General features: G+C 29.8%; 2 protein-coding genes across 8 annotated transcripts; both read right to left on the reverse strand.

Moving 5' to 3' along the window:
• Window positions 1–4,139: 4,139 nt before the first annotated feature.
• On the reverse strand, window positions 4,140–5,361 carry LOC106323311 (F-box protein At1g30790-like). Its single transcript, XM_013761456.1, has one exon. The coding sequence runs from the start codon at window positions 5,349–5,351 to the stop codon at window positions 4,140–4,142; it is 1,212 nt and encodes a 403-aa protein (XP_013616910.1). The 5' UTR covers window positions 5,352–5,361.
• A 6,337-nt stretch (window positions 5,362–11,698) lies between these two features.
• On the reverse strand, window positions 11,699–17,050 carry LOC106327088 (probable alanine--tRNA ligase, chloroplastic). Of its 7 annotated transcripts, none has more exons than XM_013765108.1 (9): window positions 16,327–16,481; window positions 15,941–16,027; window positions 15,641–15,849; window positions 13,907–15,454; window positions 13,546–13,818; window positions 13,266–13,475; window positions 12,992–13,149; window positions 12,547–12,919; window positions 11,699–11,863 (listed from the first exon to the last, which is right to left on the reverse strand). In XM_013765108.1, the coding sequence occupies exons 1-8, from the start codon at window positions 16,412–16,414 to the stop codon at window positions 12,583–12,585; spliced, it is 2,910 nt and encodes a 969-aa protein (XP_013620562.1). In that variant the 5' UTR covers window positions 16,415–16,481; the 3' UTR covers window positions 11,699–11,863; window positions 12,547–12,582. The 7 variants fall into 7 exon arrangements, with proteins under 7 accessions (XP_013620562.1, XP_013620564.1, XP_013620563.1 ...); XM_013765110.1 differs by having other exon boundaries at window positions 11,700–11,818; XM_013765109.1 differs by having other exon boundaries at window positions 11,700–11,828.

Raw genomic sequence — 17,050 nt, forward strand, 5'->3', positions numbered from 1 at the left:
AGAAAAAAAGGACGTGGATTAAACCAAATTGAAAAGATTGAACTGGTTGAAAAACAAGAAAGTAAAACTCAAACTGAAGACATAAACTAATCAGATTACATCTTTGAATTCCACGCTCCTAACTAGCGAGTAAAGGTCTGGGATTTTGCTTCTTTCTTAAAAAAATAAACTATATTTTTTAAGAAATTTATTTTTTATATTTGTATGTTTTTCGTCATATTTGTAATTTTTTTTGTATAATATTTCTCTTAAATGATTAATAAGAGGTTTTAATAATTGTATTAAAATAATTAGACCACACCTATATCAATAGGTCATGTTCATGTTTTAATAGAATAGATATAAAGTCCATAGAACTGTTAATTTCTAATTGGTTGTTGGAATTATTTAGATATTTTTTCATCCTCGTTGCTTCAGATAAATTATTTTGTAGTTAATACTTTTTATATAAAAACAATTATATCAAAATTCATTATTTTTTGTTCTCTACAAATAGAGATTTGGTTTATTTTATTTGGATACATAAATAATTTTACTCTAATTTTGATATTATTTCCTAATAAACTCTTATTTATATAAATAAAAAAATATCAAAACAAAATTTTATAACTAAAACTGAATGGTTAAAATGGTTAACATAGTATTTGTCATCCGAAAAAAACTACGGAATTACCTAATAAGATTAACATATATATGACAATTAATGATTATGAATAATACATATTTGATAACAATTTTTGTGTCCTCTTTTTTTTTAATTTTATATTATTAAAATAAATTAAACAATCACATTAATCATTTAATAAAAATAATAATTTTCTTCTTATATGTTATATTTTAAATTTTTTAAAATGACTATAAATTACTAAAAATGGTAAAAGTCTCACATTAAAAATTTTGTGATCAATGGTTTAATTTTTTTCCGTTCAAACAAGATACAAATAATCATATATCATAGGGGTGGGCATTCAGATACACATTCGAGTTCGTATCGGGTATTTAGGATTTTTGGGATTACAGTATAAAGGTATAGAACCCGTTCGGGTATTTATTCACGTCGGGTCGGGTTCGGGTATTTTATGTTCGGGTTTGGATATTTTGGCTCGGGTTTGGATATTTAAAATTTGAAGAAAAATAAATAAATTATTGATTGTTTAATTTTTTTGTATTTAAAATATATTTTTAACTTAACTGGTTTTCTTTAAAAATAGAAAGACACTAATTTAGTTGTTATTTTAAAATTTTAGATGCAACTTTTGTTATAGCAAGAAACAAAAGCTTGATATCTATTTTAAGTGAGTAGCAAATAATTTTGTCAATAATTATATGTATATTATCTTATTCTGAGCAATGTGAATCATTAATATAAATATTTTGAATAAAATGAAAGAAGTAAACTAGAAATTAATATATGGTTAGTATACTTATGTTTGGTCATCTTCGGATATCCATTCGGGTTGGGATATTAGCTGTTCCGGTTCGGATATTACCCGTTTGGGTTCGTATATCTAATCTCTCTGAATTCAATATCCGTTCGGGTATTTTGCTACTTCGGTTCAGATTTTCGGATTGGATTCAGATACGGGTTCTAGTATCGGATAAAATGCTCAGCCCTAATAAATTGCATGAATATGAAGTCTCATTAATAGATATTCATATTATATATATATATATATATATATATATATATATTAATATCATTTGAAATAAATTATACAAAAATATATCAATATGTTAATTTCAAAATTTGCAGTGAAAAATTATTGAGATCTTATTATTTTAATTTTGAAATTCGTATTAGAAAATCTCACATTAAAAGTTTTGTCATTAATAATTTAAATTTTTGTTACAGCAAATATACAAATGTTAAAAAAATCATATGAGTAGGAAGTGTCAATAATAAATATTTATATTAAAATTTACTATATATATATGTCAATATAAATAAAGTTGTTTTGATTTATTTACCAAAACCGTGATTGTAAATTAACAAAATGTACTGATTTTGATTTCTGTGCTTACTCTAATGTATATATTTTTATGTATACAAATTTTTTTTTTAAGTAGGTGGTTTCTGATATCTTATTTGATCTTGACAATCTCATAAACACACTTCTTCAAATCGAAGTGATATTTAATATTGGAAGCACTATATATATTATTTCATTCAGATTAAATAATTTAGTCTTGATTTTTATTCCTAAAAAGCTTTTAATGAAATATCATGACAAGATTTCAGTCACCTCTAGTTGAGTTTGTTTGAAGAACGAGAAATTTGATCATTCGTCTAATATTGTTTCTCCCTAATACCCCACCTAGCTATTATAACTGTAAGAACGAGAGATTTGTACTATTTATTTTAAGTTTTCTGGTTTATCATTTAATAAATCAAACATTTCTTAGTTTATACATAATTTACATATACTAGAATGGTAAATTATTATATTATTTTTATATGTATACTCTTAAGTAACTAAACCTCAAAAACATAGGTTAATAAAATAAGTAATTTGTTTTGATGTTCTAGAATTATATGATTTTGGACCGAACTGGTGAATATATACTAGACATACATTTATATTTCAAGTCTGCACTTATATTATATAATAACTTGATATATTAGATTTGAACACTAACTTGTTATAGTTTGCCGGTAATTTTCTTCAAAATTTTGATTATTAGATATGTATCTGGAGTGGAACTAATTTTTACAAATGTCTATCTTTTTAAATTGACACTTATGTAATTCACTGAATTGATAGAAAAAGTTAAAAAAAAATACACTCATATCAATGAAAAGAAAACGAGAATGAAAACACAATTTTACAGAGGTAGAAAATGAAATCACTTATGGAGAGTCAATAGTAAACAAATCGAGAGCAGAAAACCTAATCTTCTTTCGTCATTATACAATTGATGCTGCCTATTTGGTTTTGGTGATTTGTGTCAGTCGCAAAACTTAATTTCATTTTGTGCATATGAAGTCTTAAAAATAATTAAAATGAGATGTAATATATTAACTCTTCAACAACGATGGTACATTTAAGAGACCAACATTTGTATTCGCCATTTATAATCGATAAAGATTGTAGTGTTGCAAAATGTTAACACCATTTAATGAACAAACATTGTTATAAAAACTCACTCTGCGCATGCGCGCGGGTTATCATCTGGCATATATATATATAGCCCCCATCAGATTAAGATCTTAGATGGAAACTTCTAAGGCAGGGTTGCATACCGGTTCGTAAAAATGCTCTACCTTTTCCATCTCCATTTATCCCAATTCCCAAAAGACTATCCTTTGCCAACAGCTCTTCTTATCAACCTCCTTACCACATAACCACGGCCAATATTTGAAGGCAAAACACCATCTGATAGACAACTGCTCGCATGTGATCTGCAGTTACTTTTACACCGTCTTTGCCTCGTCTTTGCTTAAATCATTGACAGACCTTGGTTCCAACTTTCAAGAGAAACGAAGGATCTGCAAGCATTCTGTTTTGGAGCATCGATCTTGTCCTCATCAGAAACCCAACCGGTCAGTATAATAGCCCTGCAGACTTTTACACCTACAGAAACATTCAAAGTACATGAACAATCTAACTCAAACTCAAACCTGTAAATCAAGATAAGCAAGAAGAAACATTTTTCTACTCCCACGGGTCACGGACTTAGCCGCCTCCAACATATCCTTATGTAGTGTAATACCTCTATGCTCTTTCATCAAGAAACTATTCAAACATATTACAATGTTGAGCTTTTTTAAAGTTGCACATTTGACTGATGAATGAAGCTTTACGTCATCGTCCAGCCGTTGCAGAGAGTAGCTGATAAGTTAAAAAGCTTGTTTTGATATTATGAGGTGGAGTCCTTGGGAAATTCAAAATTTACTTGGAGATGTGTGTTGCATCATATATGTTGTGAACTGAAAATTTGCTGGTAAGGATATACTATTATATAATTTTTTTAAACGATATTTTCTCTTATTCGTCGTCGGTTCTTTGTTTATTCACACTCCATACCTAACTAGCAAAACTTGACAAAGCCGAACATCTTCAAACAAAACAAGAATTAATCATTTCCAACAAAACAATTAAGTAACGTTTGAAACTGAGAGGGAGAAGCTAATGATAGGATCACAAAAACCTAATATTCTCAAAGTAACCTGGATAACATCCGAACTGACATTTTTTCTCACCGATCCCATGGATACGTCTTAAATCACCATCCACCACTACCTCGACTTTTCTTATTATACTCTCTTTCTTAAAATCATAATAGCAAACACAAAATGGCTTAGATGACCATGACCATGACCATGGATAAAACACCATAAGATCGCCGGTAGGAACATCTCCTTTAGACACTACGTGACTCCCAAGGAAACATTTTAATTGAGAAGGCAACACAGACGTCATGCTCGACCATTCCTGCTTCTCAGCATCCTCAAGAATCCACAATCTCATAACGCTTTTGTAATCATACTCTACACCTCCCAATTTTCCATTGTAATTTAAAAGACTGGAAGGGAATGTTCTCGAGAAATTTGACTCTTCAGGTGCTTTAATTAACATAATAGTCTCAGTTCTTACATCGAATCTAACTATCCTTGACTGTCGAACTTCGTAGTATATAGCGCCAGCAATGCACATCCCTCCGCCGATGACGGTACGATAAATATCTATGGTGATGTTCTCAATCTTTCTCCACTCTTGTTTCTCAGATGATGTCTCTGTGCAAACTAAATGCTCCTGTTGGATATCTTGTTCGTGAGGGCGGGACCAATCGAATCTCGTCATCATGACACACAACACTTTGTATTGATCTTCGACTGGATCATAGCCAAGAAATGCATGTATGCATCTTCTGTTGCGTGTAACATCTGGCAGTTTCACAATTTGTCTAGTGGCCGGATTACAGACTGCGATCGATCCATCACGCATGCAACAAATCAGACCGTTCACGGGTCGGGACATGGTGTAGTAGACGGGATCCGAGATCGTCATGTAGTGTCTGAGAGTGACTGTGGATGAGGACTTGTCGACATCCTCCTTGCTATTGTGTTCAGGAGCGGATAATATGAAACGTTTTGTGGGGTCTAAGTGCATGAAAGGCAAAAGGAGACGAGGCTTAGTTTTTGACCTAGTCAGGAACGAGTCAACGAAGTTTTTGGTGCGGATGGCAGAGAACCACAGCTTTGAGACTGATTGGAATCGCATGAGGGGTTTTACTGGTAGCCGAGAGAGTATCTCAACGATGAGATCATGAGGGATGTCTGTTGTGGAGTTATCAGCATGATCTAGGTCACTTCGTGGTGGTGGTGAGAGAGGCATTTGTGAATCTTTCATGGCGGCTTGGTGGTGAAATCCACAAACCCTAATTCAAAAAAAGAAGAAGGTGAAACCGTCTTTCACTTAGCATAACGGTCTCATCGGTGTTTTGAAACCCGACCCAGACTTGTGGTTGAACCGGTAAACCCGGTGACCCAGAAAAAATCTGGTTTGGGTTTTGTGAAAAACTCAATATTTAGAAACCCGCAAAAACCCAGAACCCGATACCGGTTGAACCAATAAATAACTTTTACTTCTTTTTTTTAATTTTTTAATTATGTTTTTAGATTATGTTTTATATTCTAAGTTTCCAATTAAGAAGTTAGGTGATAACCAAAAAAAAGTTAGATTTTTCCTTTTCGGTTTTATATCTGTGTTTTCTAGACTTTGATGAAGATTTTATTTCACCTAAAGAAAATGAAATGACCGATGGTAGAGAGAACCAAAATTAGTTGATGTGATTTGGTGTTAATTAGTTTATTTACATTATTGACAATTTATTACAATTATCTTTTACTTTTTGTTTATTTTGTTTTTGAAGTTTAATTTACTATTCACATTAGACATTTAAATATTTATAAATTTTATGTCTTGATTTTTTTAGATATCATAAGTCTTACTTTGTTAGAGAAAATTTTAAATAGTCAGAACTATTTTTTGATATTTTGTATGTCAAATGAAAATAAAAATATAAAAACTAAAGTTAAGTTTTTTTCTTCTAAATGTTCTTAGACATAAACTACAGTGAAACCTCTATAAATTAATAATGTTGGGACTACACCAAAACAATAAATTTTTTTATTAATTTAGAGAGATATTAATTTATCGATATACTAATTGAACCAAAAACTCAATTTGAGACTATAAAATTATATTATTTTATAGAGATTTTTAGCGTATATTAATTTATAGAGTATTAATTTAAAGAGATTGTATTGTATATACATATCCAAACTATTATTTTATGTTTTAAAAAAAATTTAGAAAATATTAAATTTTAGTTTCTATATTTTTATTTACGTAGCTGATATATTATTATATAATAAAATTAATTCATTTATTAACTCGCGGTTCACCCACGGTCGGTCCAGTAACCCAGCAACCCGATAAGTAGTCTGGTTCAGTGTCCGGGTCGGGTTTTAAAACATTGGGTCTCATCTATTTGTTGCTTTTTACACAGTTACTTTCTCAATTATGCATTTCAATATAGATACTTCGTTAATTAGTCGTATATATATTATTATCAACAACACAGACTCAACTAAAACTCTGCAAATCAAACTGATAATTCTATGTCCATGTAAACGATGAAAACGATTGTTGTCGAGCATTGCGTGCCAGACTTCTTGTCTTTGTATTTCGCGTTCAGGGTTCACGTAAGAGTTCTGAATAATTGAAGCTCTCCTTGCGCTGCCGGATATCTTCTAAATATGTTGCAAAGGCAGACCATTCTTCTGGTTCTGAAACCATCTTCACCAATAAAGAACAATATATTGCAAACGTTATATGAAATTGACGTAAATTCCTCATGCATTCCATTGTCCAAATGAGAGTTTCTATTTCCGAATAAAGGGGTGATAAACTCGCTCTCATATTCCTCTCTTCCATAAACCCATCAAAACATTCTAAATTGTTATACCAGCTTTGTCCCGAGTAAGTTTCCCCCTTTTTCCATGATCCATCTGTAAAACACCATCGATCCGGTATTTGAAGTAATATTACCACTTATCGATCCGATATTCGAAGTAATATTCCTGACTCTTTTAATTGAGTGACGCGTTGTGTTATTATTACATGTGGTGCTTCATTCCAAAGCTTTTATTTCGTTTCTGCCAATTGAAGGGTATTTCTAGAGTGAGTATCCATATTGCTGAAAACTTATGACTATTTTCTAGGTGTGTGATCATCTAAAACAAGTAATCCATTTTTACAAAAATCGATTGCATTGAGAAGAAACTACCAATAATGCAAACAAAACACGTAAAATGCAATCATTATCAAAACAAAAGTGGGTTATCAGTAGAAAGTGTATCTATATTATTAAAATTGAAGTACATTTTTGTACTGGTTGGAAACATGAATCTATACTAATAAAAGAGACTAATCGAAGCTCCAGGAAACGTCCACATCGTTTTAGAAACCCTGTTCAAAAAGAAACCACGTGGCATGACTACTATTATAACCTTGTTACATTAAATCATATTACCATAATACACATTAATACTATATATACATTAAATCATACGAAAATATAAGTAAATATACAATTAAATATGTAAATATATAATATACAAATTATATATACAATAATAAGTAAATACACAATTTAAAAATATATATATAATATAATAAAATAATATTAATAATTAAATACATAATAAAAAAATATAAAAAATATATTAAGCATTAAAAAATAAAAAAGACTAATTGAAGCTCCACGGAACGTCCACATCGTTTGAGAAACCCTCTTCGAAAAAAAGCCACGTGGCATGACTACTATTATAACTTTATTACATTAAATCATACTACCATAATACACACATTATTACCATATATATACATTAAATCATACGAAAATATAAGTAAATATACATTTAAATATGCAAATATATATAATATACGAATTATATATACAATAATAATTAAATACACAATTTTAAAAAGATAGAAAAAGTACATTAAACCTTAAACATCTATCTTGAAATGTAAAATATTGATATTAAGTAAACATATAACATACTAAAATATTATTAATAAGTAAATACATAATATAAAAAATGAAAAAAGTATATAAATCACTAAACATCTATCTTAAAATGTAAATAAAAAAATGAAGAATAAAAATATTACATTAGACATCTATCTTAAAATATAAAAATTATATATATGAAAATATACATTTAAATATGTAAATATTTAATATACAAAAAGTAATAATAAGTAAGTACATACGAAAATATAAGTAACTATACATTTAAATGCATAAATATATAATATATGAATTATATATACACTAATAAGTAAATACACAATTTAAAAAATATATAATATACAAAAATAATATTAATAAGAAAATACATAATATAAAAAATGTAAAAAGTACATTAAGCATTAAACATTTATCTTAAAATGTAAATACACAATTAAAAAAATACAAAAAGTACATTAAGCCTTAAACATTTATCTTAAAATGTAAAATATAGATATTATGTAAATATATAATATACAAAAATAATATTGATAAGTAAATATATAATTTAAAAAATGGAAAAGTACGTTAAGCATTCAACATCTATCTTAAAAAATTAAAAAATGGAAATACTACATTAGACATATATCTTAAAATGTAAAAATTAATTACATGTAAATATGCATTTAAATATGTAAATATATAATATACAAAAATTAATAATAATTAAGTACACAGTTTAAAAAACGAAAATACTACATTAAAAAGTAATATACAATATATAAAATATAAATACTACATTAGTCAAAATAAATTGGTACAAATTAATCTATCAATAATAGGAATCCAAAAGAATGTAAAAGAATTATCTTTTAATTGTAAACATTGCATTAGTTTTTTTTTTATCATTTTATAATTAATTATATATTTTCATATTAAAAACTAAGTGTTTCCGTATACCGTCCACGTAAATATAAAAATTTATTTTTCAAAAGACGCCATGTGGTATTAAAAAATAGATAATAAATAAATATACAATATAAAAAATAATAAGTTAATATATAATATCAGAAACAGAAATATTACATAAAACTTCTATCGTAATATTATCATTTGATCTCAGAAAAATAAAATATATAATAAGTAAATATACAATATAAGAAAAATAAACAATAAATAAATATACAATAGAAATATAAATATTACAATAAACATATAGCGTAATATAAAAATTAGTAAATATACAATATTGAAAAAATAAATATATAAATATACAATATAAGAAATAGAAAAGGTTCATTAAAAATCTATCTGCAAAATGTATAATAAAATAAATAATAAGTAAATATTACATTAAAAAACTATTATAATATTAACATTTGATATAAAATGAAAAAAAATAGAGTAAATAATATAACATTTGAAAATCAATATAAAAGCACGAAAAAAACTAATTACACATCGATCTGAAAAATATAAAGTAAAATAAATAGTACGTAAATATGAATATAAATATTACATTAAGCATCTAAAGAAATATTAAAATAAGTAAGTTAATAATATAAGAAAAAATCACTACTAAATAAATATATAATATAATAAATATAAATATTTCACTAAACATCTATCATGTTATTATAATTTGATATAAAGAAAAAAAATTAGAATAAGTATATATACAATATAAGACCAAAAATTAAATATAAAATATAAAAATAGAAAACTAAATTAAATATCTATATGAAAAATGTATATAAAAAAATATAAGATATAGAAATATCACATTAAACATCTATCATAATATTAAAATAAATAAATATACAATATAAAAAATAAAAAAATTACTTTAAACATCTATCTGAAAATTGTATATTAAAATAAATAATAAATAAATATATAGTATAAAAATAGAAATATGACATTAAAAATTTATCATTATATTACCATTAGATATAAAAATAATAAAATTAGATTAGGTAAGTATACAATATAAGAAACAATAAATAAACAATAAATAATAAAGCCCTTTATCAAAAAATAATATAAATAATAAGTAAATATACAATATAAAAAATGAAAAAACTACATTAAACATCTATCTGAAAAATGTATACTTTTACATTTTATTATTTCCAAATACTTTATAAGTAAATGTATGATATAAAAATAAATAATAATCAAATATACAATATAAGAAATATAAATATTACATTAAACATTTATCGTAATATTGTCATTTAATATAAAACAAGAAAATTAGAATAAGTGAATATAAAATATAAGAAAAATAAACAATAAGTAAATATACAATATAAGAAATAGAAAAACTAAATTAAACATTTATCTAAAATTTTTATACTAAAATAAATAATCACTGAATATACAATATAAAAAATATAAATATTTCAATAAACATCTATCGTAATATTAGAATAAGTAAATATGCAATATAAGAAAAATAAATAATAAGTAAATATGCAGTAGAAGAAATACAAATATTAAGTAAAAATATTATCTCAATATTGTTATTTAATAAAAAATAAAAAATATTAGAATAAATAAATATACAATATAATAATAAAAAACTAAACAATAATTAAATGTACAATATAAGAAGTAAGAATATTACATTAAATATCTAGCGTAATATTAGTATAAGTAAATATACAATATAGAAGAAATAAATAATAAAGAATATATAATATAAGAAGTAGAAAAGGTATATTAACTATCCATCTGAAAAATGTTAAATAAAATAAATAATAAGTAAATAATATATTTAAAATATATTTTAGTATTACCATTTTCTATAAAACAATAAGAATAGTTAGATAATTAACATTTGAAAATTAATATAGTTCCACGCGTAATTAAAATTAAGAAGTGTTTGGAAACGTGGATATCAGAATAAAATTACATTAATTGTTTTTTTATATTTCATTTAGTTTTAACAATTTCATTAATTATATTACCATAATAATAATAGTACATATTTTATTTATTAGTTAACCAACGTTAACTTTTTGTCAATTATAAAATCAAAAATATAAAATAACTGGGTTTTGCATATGGTTAAACGTTCGGTTTAGTTTGTTTAGCTAAAACATTTTTTATATATTTTAGTTTCGATCGGTGGAAAATTGCGTAGCCAAAAACATAATTCAAAGACACGTTTTTATGAATAAAATAATAACTCAAAACAAATTAACAAAAAATGTATTACATTTATTGTCATTTAATTTTTTGTTCCATATAATTATTTTACTAAATAAAAAACTCTTTCTATTTTAATTAATTTAGCCAAACACATAGAAAATATTTTTTTATTAGTTTATAAAATTAATTAAGCGTGAACATTAGCTATCCATTTAGGTATGAGTTGTTCTTTTCGGATATCATTTTTTTTGTTTTGAAATTAGGTTTTGCTTGAATATTATAAATTTATGTGTGGATTTTGAGTTGGATCATTCTGGATATGGATGAGTTCGGTTCAGATGTATAGAAACCTAAAAATATCTAAATAACAAATGTATCTAAAACGGGTTTAAATATTTGTACCAAAAATAACAATATTACCTGATTCGGTCCAAGTTTTTTTAATACAATTAGCTATATTAGGACACATGAAAAATATATAACACTTATTTTTTTTAAAGTCTGATTAATTATGCTATTACAACGATGAGAAATATTACATAGATGATTCTACAGCCGACAATTCTACCATCATATGAGAATGCACGTCTGATTGCATCACTCAAAGCCGCCTTATGAAATCCATGTTAGACGATACGTCCTGCACCATTCTGAAGACCTCTTGTAACCTTTTTTCCTCCATAATCTACATAATTTGCGTTTTATGGGGTTTGAACCCTAGACATCGTAGTATAGAAGCATTAATGAACCCTTAGGCCTTGATTGGTAGAGCATTAGCATTAGCACTATGCTCTATATTATCCAATCAACAATTGTTAGAAAATCATTTACTAAATGCTAATGCTCTCTGACCAATGCTCTCATACGAAACTTTTAGAAGAGCTTTTGCATTTATAATTTATAAAATTAAGGAAAATATATAATTAATTCATTTATTTTAGTTAATAATATCATAAAATTATTTTTATATCCAGAAAATAAAATTTTGATTTCTAAAATTCATTTACAATAAAAATATATTTTTTTTTAAATAGTATTTCACATTTAAAATATAATTTAATTTATATAATTTAATATATATAATTTAATTTATTTTAAATGTGAAAAGGTATTTTTTAAAATAGATATTTTAATTATAAAATTTATTTTAAATAATATTTTCGATAAAAATGTATTTTTTAAATTATTAAATAAAATAAATTAATTTTACATCCTTTTTATTTTATATCTTAATATATATATATATATATATTAAAATATATTCATTAAAGATAAATATATTATATATTATATACTAATTTTGATAATAATTTTAAATAGCATACTCATGCTGCTCTACCAATTATCAGACAGTTTCAAAATGCTTACAAATCTCTTTCCATGTATATAGCAAAGTTGGTTCTTTCAACCAAGCTTTTCAGATAGAGTCGCCACAAGCTCTTCCCGAGCTTTCTCCAATGCACTCGAGAGATTCTCAGGCTTTCTGCCTCCCGCTTGAGCGAAGTTAGGCTTCCCACCACCTCCTCCTCCGCACAACTTAGCTATGGAACCGATGAACTTCCCTGCCTGAACTCCTAGAGACACTACTCCTGGACTGAATGCAGCCACTAAACTAACCTTGTCTTTGTCTGGACATGATCCTAGCACCACAGCCACTGGTTCTTCAAGTGTGCTTACCAAATGCTCGGCTGCACTCTTTAAGGAGTCAGCATCAGTGTCATCCATCGACTCAACCAGCACCCTAAAAGAAATAAAACATCCACATGAAGTTCATATAAACCATTTTAGAAAGAAACAATAGAGATTTCATTACCTAACTGTCTGTGAAGTTCCTACAGTAAATGCTTTGTTGGATATGACAGATGCTCTATAGACCGCTGCTTTTGAGCGCAAGTCTGAGGCTTCTTTTCTAGCAGTACGCAGCTCCTCTAGAAGATTATCCACTCTGTTTGTAACATCCTCCGCATTCACCTTCATATTAAAACCAAACAAACAACTAGTTAAAGTCACATGTAACTACTACCTTGTTTGCTGAGTTACACATATATTCAAACATGTAAAGATAAAACTCGCTAGAAGCAGAATACCTTTAGAGTGGAGCATAGACGTTTCATTTGAGAATCTCGTGAGTTAATGTATTCAATGAATGCTTCACCTGCAACTGCTTCGATACGCCTGATTCCAGATGCTATGCCCTGTTCTGAGATAATCTTGAAGGCTCTTATCTCTGCAGTGTTTCCAACATGAGTGCCACCACAAAGTTCCATGGAGACACCAGGAACCTCTACTACACGAACCTGCCATTAACGTAAAGATCCTCTTAGTCAAAGCCAAATCAACTTATAATTTGACTAGTGTTTCTCTTACCTCGTCATCATATTTTTCACCAAACATTGCAATGGCTCCAGCTTTTTTTGCATCAACAAGAGGAAGGACTTTTGTTTCAAGGCGTGTAGCATCACCAATCCACCTATTGATCAGGCCTTCTATTTCCTCCAGCTCGCCATCAAGTAGAGGCCGGTTAAAATTGAAATCGAACCGGAGGCGGTCAAAAGCTACTAATGAACCAGCCTGTGATGTTTCTTGTCCTACTACTTTCTTAAGTGCTGACTGCAGCAAATGTGTCGCCGTATGATGAACCTGGAAAGTTTGAAAGTAGGAAACTCTATAAATTAATACTCGATAAATTAATAATCGATAAAATAATAAAGATGAAATTCAAAGGCACCTTTGCTCGCTGTCTTAAGTCTGCATCCACAGCTGCTTCCACCTCCTTACCAACTTCCAAAGCTCCACTTTTAACAATCCCCTTGTGAACAAATATCTTAAGAGACTTCTGCACATCACTCACTTCAACAACAGCATCATCATCTTGGCTCCCATTAACATACATAAACCCATGATCTGCAATTTGCCCTCCAGATTCAGCGTAGAACGGAGTTCTGTCAAGCAGAATCTCCACCTCACTCCCTTCAGTTACCCTCACCACAGGCTTCCCACCCACCAAAAGACTCTTCACAACGGCGCGTGCAGAGAGGCTGTCATACCCAAGAAACTCAGTGTCATCAATGTTCTTCGTGATATCATCTCCATCTTCAACCGTCAGTTTCACAACGTTGTGGGCTGCTTGTGACTGACGTCTCTGATTCTCCATCTCCGCTTCGAAACCGTCCATATCTATACTGACTCCACGCTCTTCAGCAACTTCTGCTGTTATCTCCACAGGGAAACCGTAAGTGTCGTACAGAACAAACGCATCTTTTCCAGACAGACACGGCTTTTTACCACCCGTTGACAAGGCCTCGTGAAGCTTTAGTTCAAGTAGCTTCTCTCCTCTTTCAAGAGTTTTATTGAAGTGAACCTCCTCTTGCCTAATCTCCTCAAGGATCCTTGGAGACTTTTGCTTCACATCTGAGTCAATATAAGTGCTCATCTCTATCACTTTCTCAGCAACTATCGGTAAAAACGCTCCTCTCCCATCTCCATTTATCCCCAGAGACTTCCCCTTACGAACAGCTCTTCTTATCAGCCTCCTCACCACATAGCCTCTCCCAATATTCGAAGGCACAACACCGTCTGAGATAAGATAAACAACCGCACGCATATGATCTGCAATCACTTTTAAACTCGTCTTCGCCTTGTCACTTGCAGAGTCATACGAGATGTTTGCCAACTCCAATACTTTTCCAATAATTGGATATATCAGATCCGTCTCGTAGTTGTTAGGAACCTTCTGAAGGATCTGAGCTATACGCTCCAAGCCTAGACCGGTGTCTATGTTCTTCTGTTTCAAAGGCTCTAGCAACCCATCCTCCGTCTTGTTGTACTGCATGAAGACCAAGTTGTAGAACTCAATGAATCTTGAATCATCCCCGAGATCAACGTTTTCATTAGTCCCTCTCTCGGGATGGAAGTCATAGTACAGCTCCGAGCAGGGACCGCAAGGGCCGGTCGGTCCGCTGGTCCAGAAGTTGTCAGCTTCGCCCATTCTCTTGATCCTTTCAACGGGCACGCCGACTTCGTTCTTCCAGATTTCGAAAGCTTCGTCATCGTCTTCGTAGATGCTGACCCAGACTCTGTCAGCAGGCAGGCCGAACTCTACGGTGGAGAGCTCCCACGCCCATTTGATCGCTTCTTTCTTGAAGTAATCGCCGAAGCTGAAGTTCCCAAGCATCTCGAAGAAGGTGTGGTGCCTGGCTGTTCTGCCAACGTTCTCCAAGTCGTTTGTGCGAATGCATCTTTGTGCGGTTGTTGCACAAGGAACCTGTCTTGTTACCTGCAGCATTGTTAAAAAAAAAGTCTCTTAACAATGCCAGACAACTACGGTGCGGTTCTAACAATAATAAAAACATAGAGATATATAGGTGTATGTTAGAGATTTTTGTTACGGTGCGGTTTGTAACATTCGGATCCTTCAAGAAACAGTCTCAAAACAGCGGTGAAATTGGATTATGATTGATACCTTTCCGAGGAAAACAGGCTTGAACTGAAGCATTCCTGCGATGGTTAGCAAGACGGTGGGATCTTCTGGTACAAGAGAGGCGCTTGGAAGGACCTTATGTCCACGAGAGGCGTAGAAGTCAAGAAAACGTCTCCGTATTGAGTCTCCACTAACATCTTTGGACTGATGATCTTTTTCACTAGCGTCCTCAGAGACAGGCTGTGCTGTTACTAAAATCCACAAAAATAAAGATATTTTCATTCCTTTAGAATCCAATGGCTGACACTCTAAGAAGCAATAAAAAAACAGTGAGGGGAGAACCTGATGAGCTCTTGGCAATAATCTGAATTGGTCTTGTGGGAAATAAGACAGCAGGAGAAAGACTAAGAATGGGTTTGGTAACAAAACCTGCAAACCCCACAAAGAGGAGACATGAGAATACACAAAAGTCGACAACTTTATCTATGAATCAATCAAATCAGCCAAGTTACATGGTGAAACTAAACCACCCATCACAAAACCAGACTCAAGAACAAGCCTTTTGGAATCAAATTAGACTTTTACGATCAAGAAATCGAGACCCGCATCCTAAAGTCAAACACTTTCGAGAAGAATGAACCTCTACTAAGCTTCTACTAGTAGTGTACTACAGTGAGTTTCAGTTTCCTTTTGACTCTATTCATATGAGCGTTGAGATGGGGACTTACGTCTAGAAGCGAAAACAGAGGAGGGATGAGAGAGCACGAGGGGTTTAAGAAGAGGGAAATCGAAGAGGCTTGCTCTCGTGAAACTCATCGAGAGGATAATGAAGATTTTAGAGAGTGTGGGATTTTCAGACGCAACACACAAATTCGTTGCCTCTATTTTTTATCCACTTCTATTTTTTTATAATAATAATAATTTCCATATTTCTAAGGAAAAAAAATAAAAATAGTACTAAATCAAGTTTATGTTCCCAAACTAGCACTCAAGGTCAAAAGTCACAAAAATAACACTTAATGTTTTATCAAAAGTCACAAACTTAGGATTTCGAGTTAAATGGTGGGGTTTAGGATTTAGGGTTTAGGGTTTAGAGTTTAGGATTTAGATTTTAGGGTTTAGGGTTTATGGTTTAGGGTTTAGAAATAAGGTTTTGGGATAAGATTTCAAATTTTGAAAAATAAAAGAATTAAAATTTTCAAAGGATAAACTTAGAAATGTGCTATTTTGATCATTTTAGTTTTTGAATGCTATTTCTGTGATATAAACTTAGAAATGTGCTATTTTGGATATTTGTCCTATTTTTAATTGCCTTTAGTTGTTTTTTCCTCAGTAAGAAGGAAGATGGTGAATTTTGAGGATACCTTTATCCGTAGGGAGAGTTTCTTTCATTGCGACTGATAGCCGTGGGAGAGAGCTTCTTTGGTGGAGATGCGTTTGTTAATTATATCA

The sequence above is a fragment of the Brassica oleracea genome, chromosome C2 (assembly GCF_000695525.1).
Source record: "Brassica oleracea var. oleracea cultivar TO1000 chromosome C2, BOL, whole genome shotgun sequence".
Lineage (NCBI taxonomy): Eukaryota > Viridiplantae > Streptophyta > Magnoliopsida > Brassicales > Brassicaceae > Brassica > Brassica oleracea.

Bases quoted from the DNA above. Each gene is read 5' to 3' on its own strand.
- LOC106327088 (XM_013765108.1), bottom strand. From the start codon at position 16,414: ATGAGTTTCACGAGAGCAAGCCTCTTCGATTTCCCTCTTCTTAAACCC. The intron at 16,028-16,326 runs GTAAGTCCCCAT...TGGGGTTTGCAG, and splicing joins CTCTGTTTTCGCTTCTAGAC to GTTTTGTTACCAAACCCATT. The intron at 13,150-13,265 runs GTATTCTGCTTC...TTTAATATGAAG, and splicing joins GTCTATGCTCCACTCTAAAG to GTGAATGCGGAGGATGTTAC.
- LOC106323311 (XM_013761456.1), bottom strand. From the start codon at position 5,351: ATGAAAGATTCACAAATGCCTCTCTCACCACCACCACGAAGTGACCTA.